Source organism: Paroedura picta, chromosome 7 (genome assembly GCF_049243985.1).
Source record: "Paroedura picta isolate Pp20150507F chromosome 7, Ppicta_v3.0, whole genome shotgun sequence".
Taxonomy (NCBI): domain Eukaryota; kingdom Metazoa; phylum Chordata; class Lepidosauria; order Squamata; family Gekkonidae; genus Paroedura; species Paroedura picta.
The window spans coordinates 70,560,312-70,583,134 of record NC_135375.1 but is presented as its reverse complement, the minus strand read 5'-3'; the positions used below and the strand labels follow the sequence as shown (position 1 = coordinate 70,583,134).

The window sequence follows — 22,823 nt, the reverse complement described above, 5'->3', positions numbered from 1 at the left end:
AGAGAAAAATCAAATGGTGCTGGGGAAAAGTAAATATTAGGATTGCCAGCCCCTCCCCCCTCTCCCAGCCACTAGCAGGGGATAGAAATTGGGTTGTCACATCCAGGCTATGAAACTCCTGGAGATTTGGGAATGGAGCCTGGGTAGAACAGGGACCTCCATTTGGGAATGGAGCCTGGAGAGGACAATGCCATCACATCCACCCTCCAAAACATTCATTTTATCCGGGAGAACTGATCTCTGTAGACTGGAGATACACTGCAATTTCAAGAGATCCCCAGATCTCTATTGGAGGCTGGCATCCCTAGTAAATACTAAAGTGTGCTGTTGGGTTTGCAGTGGGTCTGTACATTACCTGATGAATACATTATTTAATAAATATAAATATATTGACATATTGCAAAAATATCAGTGAAACTACTTATTTGCAGTTCATGATGGGGAAATACCACATAGCTTACAAAAATATGAACATATGAAGAGAGAGCATTGGTCTGCCTAGCTCTGTCTGTCCTAATTGCCAGCAACTACCCAGATTTCAGGGTCTCAGTCAGAAGGTCTCAGTGCCTGTTTCCTATGATTCTTTAATGATGCAAGAAATTGAGCTTAGGACTTTCTGCATGCAGCATAATGTTGTTTATTAATTTACTTTTTCCTTATATCTGTATTCTTATGATCCATGTTCCGTGGTCTGAGGAAATGTGCATGCACACGAAAGCTCATCACTATCACTAAACACTATAAAGTTGAAGTTGCATGCCACCAACTCACTCCCTATCAGATTGGTCCTGGGGTGTGCTGCCAATAGGTAGAGACCACTTTGCCAGTGAGGGCTAATCAGTTCAAATTGCACTCTGTCATATAGGGTCAATCAGTTCATATTGTACTCTGCCAGTTAGTATAAACAGTGTAAATTGACTCTTGCAATGAGGGTCAATCAGTTCAAATTATACTCTGCAAATGATGGCCTATCAGTTCAGATTGCATACAGACAACTCAATATCTACCTGATTGGCTCTCCCTGGGAGCATAAAGCCTATAGGGAGAGAACACTCTGTCAATGAGAGCCAATCATGGGGCTTATCTGTCCTTTTCTTCCTCTTCCTGCTGCTTGCTGAGTGGAAGAAGTGCTGGCCTCTCTGAAAGGCCCTGCTACTGGTGAGTTGCTCCGTTCTCAGCCTCTTCCCACCCTCCTGGTCTTTGGGAGATGTGAAGGAAGGGGCAGGAAGGAGGCAGACCACCTGCGGCCTCCCCTGCTTGGCCAATCTTTGGGAAATATGGGGGTGGGGGGAGAGAATGTGGCAGGGACCCTTCCACAATCTTTCTGGCCTGGCCTTTGGAAGATGTGGGGGGGTAGGAAGGTGGTAGTGCACCCCTCCATGACCTGCCTCACTGGCCTTTGGAAGATGTGGGGTTGGATGGGAAGCTGGAGACCTATAAAGACACTGTTCTATGGGGGTGGGGGTAGGAGAGCTAGTGCCCCTCCAAAGCAGCTGTTTTCTACAGGAGAACTTACTTCCCCTCTGCCCTGTGCTCCCCCTCTCTTTGTCTTTTTCTCTATCTCTTGTATTACTGGGTACAATGGGCTTTCCACTCAGCGACTTTGTTGGTCTTTGTTGGTCTTAATGGTGCCATTGGACTCAAATTTTGTTGTATTACTTCAGACCAAGATAGCTATCCACTTGAATCTGTCTCTGCAGCGGTGCATGTATGTTGCCACCATTGGCATATGGATCATAATGTGCACGCCTGGACAGCTCACATGAAGAGTCTTCTAATGTATTAATATAGATAGAGTTTCAACTTTGATTTTGCTGAACATGGTACTGCCCTAAATATAACCTCTTCTGCTTTTGCCTTTATGGAAGCCATCGGCAAACGATGCTCCTATTTTCCCTGTGCTCCCTTCCCCCAGTAGTTTTTTTTTTTTTTTGCCTAAGGAAAGATGATTGTTGGACAACTAGAACAAAAAGCCACAAAAGCCAAGAAAGTACAGAATCACTATCCATGTGGTTCCATTGATAGATGAAATAGGAAGAATGATTTTACTCCTCTTCCCCACATAACGTCTCCTCTTGATATTTTGTAGGGTTCTGCAATTCTAGTTACATCTTGGAGTGGGGAGTGTAGTGAAATCCATATCTCGTAGTGCCTTTCACTGATAGTTGGTTGGATTCAAGCCAATATAATTCCTAGCATCATCATCATACTTTTGTACACCCATACAAATACATTGCATCCATTACCTCAGCCAATTCTACAGCACTCTGGACAGTAGGCGACAAATACTACCCCATACTGAAGGTAGTATCTTAAGGCTGAAGGGTAGGTGGCTTTCTATAGTCATCAAATAAGTTTATTAATCTACTCTAATTGATCTAATTAAATATTTTGAGCTAATATGAAACACATGCAGATTTGTATGAAATGTACACTTATTCTTTCTCCCCTCTTTAGATTGCTTTTTTGGAACCAGTTGAAGAACAGGAGAAATTGGCCAAGAAGTGGGGGTTCAAAGCATCTGAAATACGGGAGCTCAGTAACAAGTAGGAATTTATTTTAATTTCTTTTTGTCATAATATTTTCATTGGTATGATTTTAATAATAATATTAACATATATAAAATCTATTCCTGAATCTTGCAGGACCCATTACAAAAATCCTATTGGTACTTAGGTGATGTACATGGATGGAATTATCCTATTTTTTCATTGTGGCAACCCTGTGTTGTAGGTTGTTAAAAAAAAAAAAACTGCCAGAGATTTTCATGGCCCAGATGGTCAAACCCAGATTTTTACATCTCAGGTCAATCCTAGTCACTTAGTCTCCCAAAGACCAGAAGGGTGGGAAGATTATAAGGCCCACTTGGGGCACCTCCCCTTCAGGCTCATCATTGGCCATTTTGGGAGGGGGGATGTCAACATGACAATATATGGTCATATCCCCGATAAATATCCCTTGCAGCTCATCTGTGATTCCTTCCAGCAGAGAGTTGAAACCTGAGACCAACACAGGAGGCAAAGGAAGTAGCTGGCTTTCCTCCCTTGCCTGGGGGAGTTGGAGGGTGGGAATAGTCTGAGAATGGAGCAACTTACCAGCAGCAGGGCCTTCCCGAGAATCAATCACCACTTCCAACAGGAAGAAGAGGACATATTATTTATATAATATAAACCCCATGATTGGCCCTCAAGAGTGTTTTCTCTCTATTGGCTGTGCACTCCTGGAGAGGGCCAGTCAGTTAGGGATTTGAACTGATTGGCCAGCATTGACAAATTGCAATTTGAACTGATTGGCCCTCATTGACAGAGTGCAATTTACACTGTTTGGCCCTAATTGGCAGGGTGCAGATTGAACTGATTGGCCCTTACTGCCACAGTGGTATTTCCCTAATGGCAGCACATTCCCAGAGAGGGTCAATCAGGTGAGGATTGCATTGTCTGCATACAGTTTGAAATGCTTGGCCCTCATTGGCAGAGTACAATTTTCACTGATTGGACCTCATTGACGGAGTGCAATTTAGACCTATAGAACTACCCTGCTGTATCCATACCCCTAGCCACTCCAGCCTACTTAATCAACTGTATTGGAGGCTGGGGAGATCTTTCCGTTATACCGCCATCTTTATTGTATTCTATTGTTATGTTTATTTTATTGTGGTAAATTTTGGGGATGTTATTGTTATAAGATTTTATGTACAATGCTATCCGTCCATCCTATCCATCCTATCCAATCTATCTATCCTGTTGTAAACCACTGCATGCTAGTTCACTGGGAATGGTGGTCTATTATAAATTAAAAAAAACATTAATAAATTCTGCAGAAATCATGAAAGATACAGAGTCAGGCTTGTAGAGCTAACACCTACAGTTCATTGTAACTTTTAATCAAAAAGTAAATTTGCACATTCAGAACCATTATTATTATATATCTGCTGATTATTTAATCAAAACTGCTTGATATACACTGGACCAATTCCTGATATACACTGGACCAATTCCTGAGTGATAATTGACCTGAATTTAAACAACTTCAGGCACAGCTGACCGTGAACTGGAAAAACAAGTTCTGGATAACAGTTGTGCTACTATTAGGTAAATAGGCTGAATGTTTGTATCTTAGAATATTTGGAGATGTAATATTTCTACACTGCCTTTTTTGTTAATTGCAGTTACATTTTATTAATGTGTGTCTATTAACATAATTAGCTTTAAGCAAGCCACCGTATATACTCGCAGATAAGCCGAGTTTTCCAGCACAGCTTTTAGCACTAAAAAGACCTCCTCGGCTTATACGAGGGTAATTGATTAACAGCCTGTTCCCAGCCAGCCAACTGTACCATTGCATTTGCAAGATGAGCTCTTTGCAAGTGAGCTAGTTGCTCCCAGTTAACCTTTGCCTTCTGCAAAGATCTTAAAAGCTAAGCTTTTGCAAGTGAGCTAATTGCTCCCAGCCAACAATTGCCTTCTGCAAAGATCTTAATAGCTGCGCTTACTCTGGCAGCTTGTAGGATATCAATGGTTTGACTGAGGGATTCTGATATTATTTCTCCTTCTTTTCCTAATCAGTTATTTCAAATTATTCTTTTGGTTTCTGTGGGGGGGGTGGTGGTTTGGGGGTAGTTTGGGATTTACTGTTTCTTTCTCCTAGTATTTCTTTCTTCTTTTATCTGAGGGGCAGCATTGTTTGCCTTTTCTTCTTGGGGCTGTGTTTCTTAAAAGTTGGTTTTTACAGTTCTTTCTTTCAGTTTTCAGTTTTACAGTTCTTTATTTCAGTGTTTTGTTCTGGGGGGCACTGTAGCCCCCAGTTTGGTAGCTGTTGTAGTAGTAGGTTGCCAACTTTGGGTACTATTGTTCTGCTCTGGTTTGGGGGGCACTGTTCGGTTCTCCTGCCAGAGCTGTTCTCACAGAGCAGTTCTGTCATTGCTCTCTCAGGGTGTCTGGCATCAAGAGAGGAAGGGAAGACAATTGTAAGCCGCTTTGAGACTCTTTTGGTTAGTGAAAGGCAGGGTACAAAAACCAGCAGCTATTCATCCTCTTGACTCTCCTGTATTTGCTGGGGGGGAGGCTGGATGGGAAAGCCTGTCATAATTGAGCATGGATTAAGCGCTTAGGTTACACTGTAAATTTACCAGTAGCCTGCTGCATTTCCCACCGTCAGCTTATATGCGAGTCAATAAATTTGCCCAGATTTTGTAGTAAAATTAGGTGCCTCAGCTTATATGCGGGCTGGCTTATATGCGAGTATATATGGTAGTTATTATCAAATGCATATTTGCTTACATTTAATTCCCCAATATCTCCTTGTTTCTCAGTTTTATATCTCTCATATAAGAGTCCAGTAGAACTTTTAAGACCAACAAAGATTTATTCAGGGCGTGAGCTTTCAAGTGCAAGCGCTCTTCGTCAGACTATGAACTCCTTACATTAGCGATCCCCAACCTGTGGGCCACGGACCACATGTGGTCCGTCGACTAATTGGAGGTGGGCTGCGAAGGACACCTTCTCCCCCCCCCTGGCCCTTTACTTCACCCCCCCGGCCCTTTACAACACACTTTGGGTGTCATTGTCTCCCATCACTCCCAGATGGGACTATCTCATTGCAGAGAAACAAGCTCAGGGTTCCCACTGATTTGTCATTGTCATGAGTTAAAATTTCCATTAAAAAAAATGTTCCTTATGTTCATTGTTGTGGCATGTCTGTATCTTATTTTGAAGGGATGTTTAAACATTACCATAGCGATCAGAGAGCAGGCCTCAGTAAAATTGTCAAGCGTTGAGTGGTCCCCGGTGATAAAAAGGTTGGGGATCACTGCTTTACACGACGGGGAATATATAGCAAAAATCAATTCTGTTACATCAGTAGACTGTGTTACACAACCAAATACAGCCAATGATAATTCGTTGTCAAAACAGCCAATCAATCCCCTGGAATTCAGTGTAGTTTACAAAAACACAACAAGAAAACAAACTGCCTATTGTCAGTGACCAAAGGTTCTCACCTTACCATATGCTGCTTGTCCCATCTGTCTTCATACAACTGTGAAACATTCCTGCAAGGGAATGGCTGGTAACTATCTATCCCAAGGCAGGGAGGCAAACTCAAAATTCCCGAGTAGTCAGTCCTGCGGCAAGGGAGCGGGGCGAGCGTCCTCCCTGGCAGCCATCCGGCGAGGATGGCTGTTCAGGAGGACTGCAGAGTTGGAGGCGCGGCGTCCAGGAGACGGGCAACGTGTCCAATAGGACACTTGGCCCTGGAGTGCCACTCGGAGAAGCGAAGCAGGAGCCGCAAAGCAGCTCCTGACTTGCTCCTCTGAGTTTTTATCCCAGACAGAGCCCGCCCTAACTCCTCCCCACCAGCCCTTACTGCTTTATTTCGTCCGCGGCGCCCATGGTGCCGCGGGCGGTTTAAAGATAAAATAAATTGTGAGGAATATGGATACACGAATTGAACAAGGTTAGCATGAATAGTGAAATTAAAAAAACTATGTCCTTATTGAGTCATTGGTATGTCATAGTTTTGAGTGTTGTAATAACTTGTATTTCTGCAATCTTCTTTTCTAGCCTGTTCAGTTTATTTGCAATAAAGCAGCTACTTTCAGGTCTCTTATTGAATGTCCTGGAAGGTTGAAGTGTTCCCCTACAGGTTTTTTAATTTTGTGGGTTTTAATGTCAGACTTGTGCCCATTAATTCTTTGGTGTAGGGTTTAACCTGTTTGTCCTATGTAGAGAACAGAGGGGCATTGTTGGCACTTGATGGCATATACTAAGTTGGAAGATGAGCAGGTGTATAAGCCTTTGATAGTATAGGTGATGTTGTTAGGTCCAGTAATTGTGGCACTGGAGTGTATATGGCTGCAAAGTTGGCATCTGGGTTTGTTGCAAGCTCTAATACCAGTGTCCATTTTCACATGAGATGCTACATTGTTGGTGAAGAGTTGTTTGAGATTGGGGGGCTGTCTTTGTGAAAGAAAAGGTTTACACCCCCCCCCCAAGTGCTTGGGAAAGAGAACTGTCATTATCCAGTAAAGGTTGTAAGTCACTGATGATGTGTTGTACTGTCTTGAGCAGAGAGTTATATGTAACCACTAGTGGTGTTCTGTTATTTTCTCTTTTGGGTCTATTTTCGAACAGGTTTTCTCTTGGTATCCTTCTGGCTTTTGTTAATCTGTTCCTTGATCTCACTGGCTTAAGTTCCAAAAAGGTTTGTTGTAGATCATTTAGGTGGGAATCTCTATCTGTGGGATTAGAGCAGATGCAGTTGTAACATAGGGCCTGGCTGTATACAATGGATTGTTTGGTATGTTTAGGATGGTAGCTAGAGGCATGCAGGTATGTTTGTCGGTCGGTATAAGGTGGTCCCTAGGCATCCAATGTTTATTTTTACAGTAGTGTCCAGAAAATGTATTTCTTGCTTAGATTGGTTCATTGTCAGGTTGATAGTGGGGTGAAAGTTATTGTATGACTGGTGGAAAGTATCCAGGGCTTCTTTACCATGTGTCCAAACGATAAAAATGTCATAAATGAATCGCAGGTATATGAGAGGTGTGAGTGCATGAGCATTCAGGAAGCATTGCTCCACGTCTGCCATGAAGGTGCTCTTGTATTGAGGCACCATGTGGGTGCCCATGGCTATACCATTGATCTGAAGGAACAAGTCATCTTGTTCCTTCAGATCACTTCAGATTTGGTGATGACTTGTACCTTTAATCACTGACAACAGGCAGTTTGGTTTCTCCTTGTGTTTTTGTATACTACACTGAATTCCAGGGGATTGATTGGCTGTTTTGACAAAGAATTATCATTCTGTGTGACATAGTTCACACCCTGAATAAATCTTTGTTGGTCTTAAAGGTGCTACTGACTCTGATTTTATTGTACTACTTCAGACCAACACGGCTACCCATTTGAATCTCTCATATGAGTTTCTTTGTAATTAAAACTTTGATTTTGTTTAGCCTTTTATGTGTCCAACACTTTTTTTTTTTGCATTTACAAATATAAACCACATAAGCAGGAAATCCTGAAATAAATGGAGGAAAAGTAAAACCCCTGCCACCCCCTCTCTTCTCCATCAAGGCCTGGATTGAAATTCTGATCCATCTGTCCCCAAGTTTCAGTAATGGAATGCATGTCTTCTTTTTGTTCTAAAACTGATTGTTTTAAATGCACATGGTTATATTTTTGTATGAACTTTTAACTGTTGTTAGCCACCCTGAGTCAGTTGCTAGACAGCAGCCTAGAAATAAAATAATAACAATAATAATATAAAAGGGGAAGAAGAAACAACTAGGGTTGCCAACCTCCAGGTGGGGGTCACAAATTCCCCCAGAATTACAAGTGATCTCCAGACTTCAAAGATCCATTCCCTGGAGGAAATGGATGGTAGACATGTTAGAATAATATCCCTGCTGAGATCCCTTCCCAAAGTCCACCCTCCCCTGGTTCCATCCCCAAACCTCCATGAATTCCCCAACCTGGTGTTAGCAACTCTAAAAAATAAAGATACTGATGGTTTGCAATTCAACATTAGTTTTCTACTATAAATTATTGCCATGCAGGTTGCTACTGCAGAGAGCCATATGCCATCACCTAGTCACTTCATCAAGCTTCAGTGCAGTGAGGACTTCCAGATTACTTTAAGACTGATTTTGATCCTTAAATGCCTCTCATTTCCCCCAAATGAGCCCAGCAGCTACTTATGGTGAAAAAGGAATTATTCTGTCATTCTTGTATTAAAACCTGATCTTTAGATGCTGATCATTCCAGGGCTTTTTATTATTACTGTACTGTCATAGTGAGGATTGTTCCTTAAGTTGTTAAGATATAGAGATCAAGGATCTAAGATTCTTCAATAAATAACATTTTACAAACTGAGACAGTTACCCCATTGTTTTTCTTCTCAGTGAATTCTTCATGCCTGGTTTGGTTGACACACACATCCATGCTCCGCAGTACTCTTTTTCAGGGACACGAGTAGATCTGCCTCTTCTACAGTGGTTGAAGGCATACACTTATCCAACAGAAACCAAATACAAAGACAATGATTTTGCAGAAGAGGTTTATACTAGAGCTGTGGTAAGTAAATTGTCTGCCTAACGTAATGATGGTATACACCACTGCAGCCCATATTACATTCATAACTTTAAATATGGTCATAACACCAGAATACGTCTGGGTGTTATGTGAACTAGAGTGGTCATTCTCCCTCTCACCTCCCCTTGCATGCTCCAAATTCATCTATCCCTTTCTAGTTTTCAACCTCTGTACTAATTTGAATATTCAGAGTATTAATAAATAGGAGGCTAAGACAGAAATCCTATATGAGCTTACCTAGAAGTATGTCCTATTGAACTGAGTTGGTAGTAGTTTTGAGAAAACGTGCATATGATCATGGTGTTGGTGGTGACAAGTACTGCCAAGATGCAGCCAACTTATGGCAATCCCATAGAGTTTTCAAAGCAAGAGATATTCCGAAGTGGTTTGCTCTTGCTTGCCTGCACATAGTGACTCTGACTTCCTTGGTAGTCTCTCATCCAAGCATTATCTAGGACCAATCCAACTTGGCCTCCAAGATCTGATGGGATCATTATAAACTGGGTCATCAAGATATTAGTCACCAATATTTTCAGTTATTTTTACTATAATTTTTCATACTTTTAATCTAATAAGGATGATTAGAACAAAACTGTCATATGATGCAACTTGCACTAGTTCACTGACAGGGTAGAAGAGAGCTAAGTAAAATAAACAAAGTGACAGATGGTGTTGTTTTGGAAAAATACCTTATTTTGCTTTTTTGAAAAATGTATATCCTGTCTTTCTGTTCTCATTAGGATTACTAAGACTGCTAACATCAAAAACACATATAAATATAGAAATACATCTTAAAAACTATTAAAACAGAGCAAAACTAATAAAAAACAAGGCTAAAATACATATACAGAAACATAAAAACAACCTAAGGCAGGAAGGAGGGATCAATGAGGCAGGCCAGATGAAACAAAAAAAAGTCTTCACCTGCTGACAGAAGATGACAACAGAACACATGTCCACCTGGGGAGAGATTTCCAGAGTTGGTGCCATGACTGATGAAGCCATCTCCCTAACTGGCACCCAGCTGATCTCAGACAGCAGGGTCCTCAGAAGATAACCACAGTGGTTGGGTTGGTTCATAAGGAAGTAGGCAGACCTGCAAGTATGTTGGTCCCAAACCATATGGTGCTTTTAAAGTCAAGATTAGCACCTTGAATAGTGCCCCCAAACAAGCTGGGAGACAATGTAGATGGGACAAGACTAATGTAATCCACTCCAGTAAACATCCAGGCTACAACATTCTGTACCAACTGAAATTTCCCAACACTTTTTAAGGGCAGGTCCATGTAGAGAAAATCACAGTAATCTGATCTAGATGTAACAAAGACACACACCGCAGTGTCCAGGTATTTCTGCCCAGGAAAGGCCACAGCTGGCTATCCAGTTGAAGCTTGTAAAAATACTCCTGGCCACAGATATAACCTGCTTGTCCTGAGTGTAAGAGCACTACCAAATTACAAACTTGTCATTTCAAGGGAAGTGTACCCCCATCCAGAATGGGTAACCTTTTGTCCTACAACTCACCAGTGAGGTGCTAATTAGGAGATGCTTGCTGTTTCTGGCAGAAACACTGACCTTTTCAGCTATGGTTCATCCAGTGTTAAGAGTTGTACATGGATTTGTTTATTTCCTTTTGAAAGCTATGGAAATCTATGGTACTCAAAACTACCCAACTTTGGCTGAGTTGTGTCCAGCGTGTGTAAAAAATTGAGGGTTCATTCACTAACCCAAATTTCACAATCCCCCCCTAACAATGGGATACTGAAGAAGTTTTTACTTTTCTGTTTCCTTACACTGGGAAATCAAAGACTATCATATCTAAAAACAAGAAGAGAGGATTGGGGAGTGAGTTTTGGAATGATTCAGTAGATGGATTCTGATTCATGCTTGGAGGTTGTTAGGTAAGATATACTAGTATGGGCTGGGATAAACGGGATTTTGCCCTCTCATTTGTCTTTCTCCATTTTCTTGAGTACTTCCATAATCTGCAGTAGAATAGGTTGTTAAGAACAAGTAACTTTTTCTGATAAAATGTATGACTCAACTAAAGAAGCAAAATCCTCTTTAAGAATAAAGGAAGCAGCATTTACAAATACATTATGTTAGTTTGTGTTAAACCAGAATAGCTGTAAAAGAATAAAAGGACATGAAGGAGGTATAAACAGACAGTAATTTTAAATGACTTAACAAATGCATTACTGTCCATCTGTGGTCTTTGGTCAAAAATGACCTGAAGATTTTTTTAAATGCTCAATAGCCGGGGTAGTCAAACTGTGGCCCTCCAGATGTCCATGAACTACAATTCCCAGGAGCTCCTGCCAGCGAATGCTGGCAGGAGCTCCTGGGAATTGTAGTCCATGGGCATCTGGAGGGCCGCAGTTTGACTACCCCTGCTCTATATAAATATGCCACACTTGTTTATCAAAGGTTAGAATATGGAAAACACTTCATCAGTGATTACAGAGTTCGAGCCACTTGATCACTAGTTCAATAGATATTTCTGTACTGATGCCAATAAAAGCAAATAAGGAAACTAATAGTTCACGGCATAAACATTTTTGCAAATAATTGAACTTTGAATCATTTTTACAGAGACGAACTCTCAAGAATGGCACGACTACAGCCTGCTACTTTGCAACAATTCACACAGATGCCTCTTTGCTTCTTGCTGATATTATAGGTAAAATCTGTAAACTGCGTTCCGCAGTATAAATAAAAGGCTAAGGGGTGTGGGCTCAGTCCGGGATGGGAGGGGGGGTAACAATTGGCCCCTTGGCCCCAGACTGACAAGCGAAGCACCTTCCTATTGGCCCCTCCACTTGTCAGTCTGGGACCAAGGGGCCAATCCGGTGGCACGCACAGCCAGGGGCCAAGGGGCCAATCTGAGGCTTCAGAAGGGCAGACATCACCAGCCAAGCAACCAAGTGGATTTAGGGGTCATGTGCATTCCTTTTGAAGGGGTGCATGAGAGGGGGGAGAGCTTTCCCTTCAGCCTAACTGCCTAGAGATGAGGTGTACTTCCAGGGGATTCTCGGACCCCACCTGGAGGCTGGCATCCCTAAACCTCAGGGGGATACAATGCTACACAGTCACCCCTCCAAAGTAGCCATTTTTGCCTGCAGAGCTGGTCTGTATAGTCTGGAGATTAGCAGCAATTCCAGGCCCCACCTGGAAGTTGGCTGTCCCTGGTCTGAACATATTCCTTGAAGTCTGAAAGTGGGGCCTCAAAAGTGTGTAATGCCCCCACAGCTACCTAGCACCCCCTGACATATTTTAGGTCAAGAAAACATTGCAGAGAGGAGGTAAGGTTGCCAGATTGGTGTAGGATCAAGTTCTGGAATTCTACACTACCTAGGTGTGCATAAATCTGACTAAGGTCAAGACTGCTGTGCACAGAGGGACCTCCTCTTAGGGTTGCCATCTTCCAAGTGAGGCTCTCTACCACATCACCCTCACAGAAAGTCTGCTATGGGGAGAGGAAGGGAAGGCGATTGGGAACTGCTATGAGACACCTGAAGCCTGCTGGGTCACTGCGGCCCATTCCCAGTTCTCTCAGGCCTCTCACAGCCCGACATCCCTCACAGGTTGTCTATTGTGGGGAGACTAAGGGAAAAGGTGATTGTAAACCACTTTGAGACTTCTTTGGGTAGTAAACAGCAGGGTACAAAAATCCAGCTCTTCTAAGGAGCAGCCGTGGTAGAAGCATTTGGCCATATAACATTTTATCAAAAGTAAGAAAATGGAGACAGAAGGAGCAGGGTAGACAACTGTGTACTGTGACTACCCCATGTGTATTAGGGCAGGGGGACAAGAAGGGAAATGATGTTGAGTGCAGAACTGGGAGGAATTGATTACCATGTAATTTCCCCGTAAGAAGAGTCTCCAGTCTGATTTTCCCTTCACATATCTGAAGACATGGCTCTGGAAAGCTCATCTGCAACCACTATGCCGCAATTCTCAAAGGTCAGTCCTCTCCCATACTCAATGAACATTCCACACCACAGGTTTTTGACACCCATATCTCCACACCCATTCCCTCATTTGTCACCACGCCATCACAACCTCCCACACAACATACATTCAACCCCATGCCCTTACAGACTGGACAACTCCTCCCCTTCCTCTTCCCACTGCCAAGCTCTAGGACCCGTTGTATTCCTGGATACAATGGGCTTTGCCTCTAGTAATAAGATATTTCTAGATGGTATTTCGAGCCTCTTGTGGTGCAGAGTGGTAAGGCAGCCGTCTGAAAGCTTTGCCCATGAGGTTGGGAGTTCAATCCCAGCAGCCGGCTCAAGGTTGACTCAGCCTTCCATCCTTCCGAGGTCGGTAAAATGAGTACCCAGCTTGCTGGGGGGTAAACGGTCATGACTGGGGAAGGCACTGGCAAACCACCCCGTACTGAGTCTGCCATGAAAACGCTAGAGGGCGTCACCCCAAGGGTCAGACATGACTCGGTGCTTGCACAGGGGATACCTTTACCTTTACCTTTAGATGGTATTTCAGAAGGCATAGTTCTAAGCTGAACCCAATGTAGTTATCAGATATTTCTTCAATAGAATGATTCATACTTATGGCTTTTGTGTGCACAATCCTGATACTATGCAAATGGGCCTGTGAAAAAAGAGGTCTTTGGACAAGTACAGTGGCTTGAAATCAAAGGCAAATAATCCCTGTCATTGAAAGGAGTGGACCCCTGCTTCTGCAGAAGTTCGTGCAACCCTACCTTACTTACAGCCCTCTTAGGCTCTTCATGTGTTTCTCCATGTAGTTAATAGTGTAAGACCTGCCATGCTGGGTAAGACTACCAGTCTAAGAGCATCGTCCTGGCAGTAAGCCTCTTTAAATAGACTTTGGTAGATTTCTGAATTCAAGCAGTTCAAGTTTGTGTTGCATGCCATTCAGAGTTCAGTGTATTTCAATGGTTAATGATAATTGTATGGGAAACTCGCGAACAAGATACAATGGAAATATTCATGGTGTTTGTCCATGAATCTGTTGTACCTAATAGTTATTGATATATCTGTTCTCAATGAATTATAGTGGGCTTGATCTAAAGGGAGATAAGTTGATTCTTCCATCTTCCCCTTTCCTGTAGCAACCCACTATGTTCTCTAAAACAGTGGTCCCCAACCACCGGTCTGCGGCCTAATTCCAGGCCGTGAGAGCCTCGGCAGTGGGCCGCGGCTCCCTCTCCCGGCCCCCCCCCCACAGCGATAAGTGGCCGATTAGCTTGTGGCCTGACAAGCTTCTTGCTGCGGGAGAGGGGGGAGAGGGAAGTGTTGCTGCTGGCATGCCAGCGGCGCAAACGCAAATGCGCGGACCTGACGCACATAATCGTTTGCACCCAACAGGGTGCTAATGCGCATGCACGGCAGGTCCGCACATGTGCCTTTGCGAGGGCCCCAGGTCGCCATCTCCCCCCCACCCCTTGTCAGCGGTCCACAATAGGAAAAAGGTTGCAGACTGCTGCTCTAAAATATTGCTTCTGGGGTTAGTGGACCCTCAAGAACCAAGTTGTAACCTGATGGACTGTAAAAGGAAGGAGGGAATTGGCAAAAAAATGGCTCTCCTTTTCTGTGGCAGAACCCTGGGATGTTCATTTATTCAGGGCCATTCCGCACAAGGAAAATTCAGCACCATCATTACCTGTTGCAGACGGTTTTATTTCAGGGTTTCAGACGACACCAGCAGCCTCCCGCCTCCTCCCAGAGCTGTTCTCGCTATATCTTCTGATTTGTAGCGAGAGCAGTGTAATCGCATAAAGTGGACTCACCTGGGGAAATACCGACACATGCTGTAGGCAGTCAGCCAAGGGAAAGTTAGGAGGTGACAGCAGTATTCGTAATGCCCTTGCTCCCGCCACCATCATTTCCAGGGAAAGGACTGTTTTTTAAAAATGGGAAATGCCTCATAGCAATGAATACTCGCTAGTCTCATCACAATCTAGCCCAACATGACCGCCTAAACTTCTGTCATCTATACGGGGTGCGTGGGTGACGTGTCATGGGCTGTTGTAAAATCATTTAAGTTCCATATTACATTCAATCAAAAGGTAACAATAATTTCCCTATAAATATAAAGGAGAGGAGCAATGAATAGGTGTTCATTTGCCAATCAAACATCATTTCGGAAACCACCACCTTTGTTGTCAAAAGATTATTTTCAGTATGTGCACAAAGTGCACTATTGGTCCCAATTTACAATGAAGTCCCCCCCCCCCTTTTTTTTTGTTTTTGAATGATTGGAAAGGATTGAAGGAGCCGCAGTTAACATAAGCGCAAAGACTCTTTGACGTTTGAGAAACAAATATGCGCTCCCTCCCCCACCATTCTTTTACTGATGAGGGTAAAAAGAAGTTGGGTCCTGATAGTTCACTCAATACCACAACCCATGGCTAATAACATCGATGTCATAAAACATGTAGTGAGCTCATGGCAGTTTACAACATAAAACACAACAGTGATATATAAGCCAAAGAGGTAAAAATGATTAAAGCCATATATACCATTAGAAAAGTAACCATATTCCTCATAAAGAAAATCAGCATTGTCTTTGAAGCGAAGCTATTTCACGTTCTACTAAAATAAGCTGTTCTAAAGTATCAGGCTTTCAGTGGAAAAGCCACAAAATGAGCCACTACCATCCTGACACAAATAACTAGTTCTGACACCGTAAGTGGGAAGTGTTTTCTATGGGGTTGTCAACTCTGAGTTAGGAAATTCCTGGAGATTGTGGGGAATGGAGCCTGGAAGGGGAAGGGATTGCAGAAAGGAGAGACCTCAGCAGGGCCAGTTTGGTTAGGAGTGCGGACTTCTAATCTGGCGAGCCGGGTTTGATTCCATGCTCCCCCACATGCAACCAGCTGGGTGACTTTGGCCTCACCACAGCACTGATAAAGCTGTTCTGACCCAGCAGTAATATCAGGGCTCTCACAGCCTCACCTCCCTCATAGGGTGTCTGTTGTGAGGAGAGGAAAGGGAAGGTGACTGTAAGCTGCTTTGAGACATCTTCGGATAGAGGAAAGCGCCATGGTTGTAAGGAGCCATTGCATGTCTTTCGTTAAAATGAACCCTTCTTCCTCTATAATGACACAGAGTCCATCTTTCAAAACAGTCCTTTTGTCCAGGGGAACTGAATTCTGTCATCTGGAGTTCAGTTGTAATTCTGGGAGATCTCCAGATTCCACCAGGAGCTTGGCAACTCTAGTCTTCTCCAATTGCATGCTAAATAGCCAGGTACTAGAAAATGTACCGAACTCTGTCCCAGTTACAATGGTATCTCTGTAGCTCTGGAGGAAGATAGTTCTTCATTTCAGGTTGTGGACTACTCGTACACTGTAGCTGAAGCAGTTAGTTACATTTGTATTGTCAAAATCCATGTGAACTGCCTGAGAAACTGTTTACTCAAATGGCTGACCACATGGGATCCAACTACAGTTTACAAAATCCATGAGACCTCTGCCTCAACAGCAGAAAGGCTATGATGGTTGGGGAGTCTGTTTTTATGGTTGGGAGAGCCAGTTTGGTGTAGTGGTTAGGAGTGCGGACTTCTAATCTGGCATGCTGGGTTCGATTCTGATTGGTTGTCAGACCAATCACATGCAACCAGCTGGGTGACCTTGGGCTCGCCATGGCACTAATAAAACTGTTCTGACCGAGCAGTGATATCAGGGCTCTCTCAGCCTCACCCACCCCACAGGGTGTCTGTTGTGGGGAGAGGAATGGGAAGGCGACTGTAAGCCGCTTTGAGCCTCCTTCGGGTAGGGAAAAGCGGCATATAAGAACCAACTCTTCTTATTTTTACATCATTAATTTTGAATGCCAAGGAAAAAAAAGTTATTGTTCATTTTACAATTGTCATCCCCCCCCCCCCATTGAATGGTGGCAGAAGTACCGAAGTCATAGTTCACCTTGATATAATAATGTCACTTAAAGATTGTGGTGTTGGAACAACAGCAGTTTGCATGTCCCCATTCCTACCATCTCCTACCTGTTGCCAGTGTTGACACCTCTACTTATGCGGATGGCTGCAGATATGAAGCAGGCCCACAAGGGCAAAATTTATTGATGTGATGTTTAATGAAGGTCTTGTCACAGTGAAGGTGAAAAACATTCTTCTGATTTTTGTTCTCTTTCACTCCTCACAGATAAATTTGGACAAAGGGCATTTGTTGGTAAAGTTTGTATGGATATTAATGAGAGTTGTCCAGATTATAAAGAGACCACCTCAGAATCTGTCAAGGAGACTGAAAGGTAAAACTCTAATGTGGCTATCCTTCCTATAATTCAAGGGATCAAACTGGAGACTGGCATACTTAACTTGGCAGTATATTTTTCTTAAATGTGATGAAGCAGGAAGTGTAGCATCTGTACCTTAGAATAGTGATCCCCAACCTGTGGGCTGCGGACCACATGTGGTCCTTCGAGTAATTGGAGGTGGGCCCCGAAGGACGCCTTCTCCCCCCCCCCCCCAGCCCTTTACTTCATCCCCCCCAGCCCTTTACAACACACTTCATTGTTGTGGCGTGTCTGTATCTTATTTTGAAGGGATGTTTAAACATTACCATAGCGATCAGAGAGCACTAGGGCAGTGGTTGAGAGTAGAGGAGTAAACTACCCCCCCCTCAACTGGGCCTCAGTGAAAGGTGTTGAGTGGTTCCCGGTGAGTGGTCTCCGGCGTTGAGTGGTCCCCGGTGATAAAAAGGTTGGGGACCACTGCCTTAGAACACAACATTGATCAAAATGGGAAAACTGAAGGTTTTGTCAGAAAAAGTCTTTATCTGATTCTATTTTTATACCCAGGTAAAATCCATCTGGACAGCTACCATTGAAGTAAATTGATAAAGATGTTTTTCGTCTTGAATATATTTTCAAATGTATTTTTTAAAAAAAGCCAGAAGTGCCTGTTTCTATTTTCTGTATTTCTAAGTAAAGGCTTTAGATCAGTAGGTAAAACTAGTTTTTATTGTTGATATCTTATTTTGGACTTCTGGTCCAGTTTCCAAAGAACTTTGCCAAAATAAAACATACAAAGAGCTGTGGGGCCACCTAAAAATACTAAGTTGCATTACTGTTCAGTCAGTGCCAGGACCATCATTCTTCTAAAAGTTTCATTCTTCTAAAATCCATGGCAGTCACTCTGTTCTGTGACTACTTAGCACTGTGACTACTTAGCACCATGACTAGCACTAAGGAACAGAGATGGCTTATCATTTGACTTACATGTGGAAATTTGAAAGATGTTTGACTAGTTCTGTAACTAACTAGGCTTGTGGGTAGTAGCTTCTTGAAATTTCTGCACGTGCATACAGGCACTGGTGTACAAAGGGTCATGTTTTTAGTACCCACATTTAAGGTGGTTTTAGCTTGCCCAGGTTTGAGTGTCAAAATGCCTGTACTTAACTGGCTCACCACTTGCAGAGAATTGGTATGCTTAGCTATATCAGAAACATTTTCACACATCTGGTGTGTTTGTGACACACCTCTAGTATCAAAGAACAAGTGCTGCTAATATAGTCTGTGTCAGAGGGTGTCCTTAACGAACTCTGAGAAAATGCTCATTTTTCTACAAATGTTAACAGTGGCCAAGTATTCCATTCTAAGAAGAAAGGAGATGAACGTTATCAAAGGAAGTGTTTTGAAGGAAATGTAAAATTAGATCCAATATTTCACTAAAGTCTTCATTTTGCATAAGTACAGTAAATGAAGCATTAATTCATGCAATCTAAAAATAGGAGTACCAAAATAGTACACGTTCAGTTTTATGCAAAATTGACTTTTTTACTTTTTTAAAAAAACTGTCACTGTAACATATAATTATGCTTTCCCTTGATTGTGTTTGTTATCCATTTAGTTGTCAGAGGAAGCACAATAATGACCACTTGCCTGCAGTTAATTACTATCAGCTCATGTATTTTGAGGTAAAAATCCTTAGCTAGTTTATTAATTTGTAGTCTTATTAACTTTCATGAAAGTGCTTATTTATTGTGTATTCACTCTTCCTTTTTGTACACACACATATGTGCAATCCATGGCTAAAACACTACAATACAGAAACCGATACTATTTATGTATTTTAATTTCTCTTCCCAATTTTCTCAGGTTTGTTAGAGGAGTCCTGGAGAAGAAAGTAAGTTGTACCGCATTTCCCACCCTCACAGAAATAGTAATGCTGTATTTAAAATGAATGCTTTTTTCTGTGGCTGCAATCAGACATCATGAATAATTTTTGTTCTCAATGAATATAAGACTGGTGTTTTAGGGGCTTGCACATTCCTCCTGCTTTCCCTTGCATGATATGAGGCAGAATGAATGCTCTTATTAATTCCAGTTAACACTAATGCCCAAACAAAGCCACCTGAGCTAAGAGAGGTTTGTTTCTTCCCCACAAACCAGGATTCTTAATAAGGATTAATTAAACCCTGGTTTGTAGAGAGGAACAAAACTTCTTTTTCTCCTGGCACCTGCTTTTTGGATGTTACCGCACAGTGAAGCTGATTGAAATTAAGCAACTTTCAGTCACGTTCCATGTGCAAAGATGGGAGGGAGAAGTGCATGTAAGTGTGAAAAGTAGGTTTGCTTTGGGATTACCATCTGTGTTGGGAATTACCTAAAGATTCTGGAGTTGAACTGTTTCTTGTCACCTGAAGAACAGTTTTAATGCTAAGAGATCTCTAGCTACCACGTGGAAGTTGGCAGCCCTAGTAGGAGATATGGAACTACTTGCACCCTTTCTAATTTTTGTCCCAGCCCAAGCAAGACACATGGGTGGGTGAGGCTCAGAATAACAGCCATTCTCCGACACTGGTGTTGTGTAATGCCAGGTCCATAGATAGTAAGACCACTGCCCTGCAGAATTTCTTTGTGGAGCAGAATATGGACCTGGTGTGTGTGATGGATACCTGGGTGCAAGATGGTCACCCTGAAAGAACTAGCTCTGGAATCAAATTCTGAACCTGTTCACACTGGGCAATTTGAACTAGCTGGTTGATATTTCTGTTTTACTATATGTATATTGATTTTTGACCAAAGCAAAGACAAAATGGTGTTTTAACTTTGCTGCTTCCTTCTTAATGGAGAAGAATCTTGAAATTGCCAAAGAGACAAGTAAATAGGTATAATTCTATAGTATACAGGTGTCTATACACACTATACTATTTTAACATTCCCAGTATGCAAGGGTGCACCCTATAATAACACCCCGCTTTGGACCATCCTGTACAGAAGAGATGCTTGGTAGACTGGGTGACCTGGCAGAGGCTCATGGTGTTTATGTGCAGGTAAGATTGTTCTCTTATTTGATTTACAGTGCATCCCTATACATAGTTACTATGGTCCAAAGCTATTGAAATTAATGAGATTTGCAGATGATTGCACAGTCAGTGGAACACTTAGCAGTTTAGAGGTAACCACATGTGGGAGGGGAGGCTTCCCCTGTCAGGTCCATCAGTCATGATATGCTTGGGAAACAGTTTCTTTCAGGTAAGTAGGATCTTCATCAGAAAGAATCAGCTTGCCTGTGCAGTACATATATAGATAAGCCATAAAATTATAAGTGGTTGTTGAGCATGCCCTAATTTCCCTGTTCAGTGCAAATACAGACAACCAAAAGAATTTTGTATTCAATGTTTCTTAATAACCATGCATTCCACATGATTGTGTCAGTTCTGTTAAAAGATAATTATTATTCTGTTAAAAAAGAATTATTCATAAAAAATGTGTAATGGTGTCTTGGTTATTGTTGGGAATGGAGAGATGTCATTCCTCAAGATGGTGTTTCTTTCTGTGAGGAAGTTTTGCAACCACTCAAATATTCTCTTGTTGGGAAAATGTGATTATTTTCCCAGCTTACAAAGCCATTGCAATTTGGAATGTATATAAAATGTGATTGGCAGGCAAGAGGCCAGCTTTGAGGAAAGAAGACACAACTCCAGTTTTATTGGCATTTAAATGGTCACAGCTTTAATCAACACCCAAACAGAGGGTTGGGGCAACAAGGGAATGAACCTGACCTACACAGTCCACTGACTGCGGTACCCGCATACCAACCCACAAGGAGCCCATCAATGGACAGCCAAAGGGCGCAAATCTCCTTGGTTATTACCTGAGTCATCTGGTCATGAACGAGCTACCCAAGCCTACCCCCTTAAGGAGGCCCCAATCACCGCGGGGAGGCCGATCATACACTGGCTCCCCTTAAACATTCTCTTGTGCCAATATGCACCACAGAACGAGGGACAGCTCGTTCCCGCCAACCCTCGACCTCCCTCAACCATTCAATTAATGCCCATCTGATATCTTGTAACCATACATCCTGCCCCCAATCAGACAGATGCATCCTGTCTGGGCGGTATAGTGCACTAATTTGGCAATCTATGTCAGGATGCCATATCACCCGACCCCCAAGTTGAACAATAACATGAGAAACAGAATGATTAACTTTTGCTTTAACTCAGTTGATGACCGACGGGCCCTTAACACTTCTCCAATATCTCCGGCTGAGCACCTATGACCACATCAGTACAGTTCCGGGCAATCTCCGATGTAAGACCAACAAGTCTTCCATCATGTTATTGATCAATTGGTGGCCGGGTACAATGGGAATGTCATTCTCCCCCAGTTGCATGATGGCAACATCTGGCCTTCCCCAGAAATGAATGGAACGCACTGCGATCTCCAACAACGATCTCCATTTGAGGCCCCGGCAGCCGATCCAAATGACACGAAGATGGTTCCGCAAGCTGAGATGACGATCAACATGAATAAGAAAGGTCATGAAATGAAAAAATTCAGTTCAGTTCGGGGTCACAAACCGAACATTCGAACTGAACCTAGCCAAAAGCCCTAAAATGAATCAGTTTAGTTCTGGCCGGTCAGTTTTGCAACCCCCTTCTTCTACAGGAGGTGAAGTGTGAAAAGGATGATGAAAACAGCTGCCAGACATTTCAGGCTGACATCAGGCAGGAATGTCCACCTTGCTTTCAGGCTTTCTATGATCCTTTCATTTCAGAATTGTGCCCTATCACTGTATACATACAGGGCCAGCCCATCCAGTGGGTACACACAGGCAATTACCTGGTGTGCCAGAGGCAAAGTTATGCCAATCAGATCTGTTGTCCTTCCACCTGCCAGCAGCATTGGGATTTGCCATAACAAGCCGCAGTTCTGGGAGTGAGCCCTTTTCCTCCTTTTCTACAGTGCAGTAGGTAATAACGTTTGTAGGCATTGTCCCACCCACCCCACATCATGTGGCTTCTTCGTCCTAGCATAGGGTGCCTAGAATCCTTGGTTTAACCCTATGTGCATAGTGCAGAGTACTCCACTCCATGGGGTCGATGAAGCTGTCAGGCACCACTTTGAATATGTAGGCTTTTGTTGTTGAAATTAACCGTTAAGTGGAACACTGACTGTTTCTTCTTTTCTCTTCACAGAGTCACATAAGTGAGACAGAAGAAGAAATCAAGCTTGTACAAAAAATATTTCCTACCTATCAAAATTATACAGAGTTATATGACAAAAATAAACTTCTTACAAGCAAGGTATATTAAAGAACATAAATATCATTGAGAATGTATGAGCAAATCTTGTTCTTTGCCCTTCTGAGATAACTGTTGCTTATCAAAGAAGTAATTAATTAAAAGGTCATAGTCCATTGCCCCTAAGAAGAGGAGGAGTATAATGTTCACTCATCTTTGATCCAATTTGTAAGGATCTTTTGAAGGCTGAAAGC

The 22,823-nt window shown here is 42.6% G+C and overlaps 1 protein-coding gene across 7 annotated transcripts in view; it reads left to right on the top strand.

The window, feature by feature from the left end:
• Positions 1-22,823, top strand: part of GDA (guanine deaminase) — an 82,776-nt gene that overhangs the window by 41,002 nt on the left and 18,951 nt on the right. For 6 of the 7 annotated variants that reach the window (XM_077344803.1, XM_077344801.1, XM_077344796.1 and 3 more), the window contains exons 2-8: positions 2,458-2,546; positions 8,903-9,074; positions 11,685-11,772; positions 17,242-17,347; positions 19,196-19,223; positions 20,266-20,373; positions 22,525-22,632. In XM_077344803.1, the coding sequence (XP_077200918.1) occupies positions 8,913-9,074; positions 11,685-11,772; positions 17,242-17,347; positions 19,196-19,223; positions 20,266-20,373; positions 22,525-22,632 (600 nt within the window). In that variant the 5' untranslated portion in view covers positions 2,458-2,546; positions 8,903-8,912. Of the gene's footprint in view, positions 1-2,114; positions 2,326-2,457; positions 2,547-8,902; positions 9,075-11,684; positions 11,773-17,241; positions 17,348-19,195; positions 19,224-20,265; positions 20,374-22,524; positions 22,633-22,823 lie in introns of those variants that run through there. The other variant, XM_077344798.1, reaches the window with a different exon arrangement.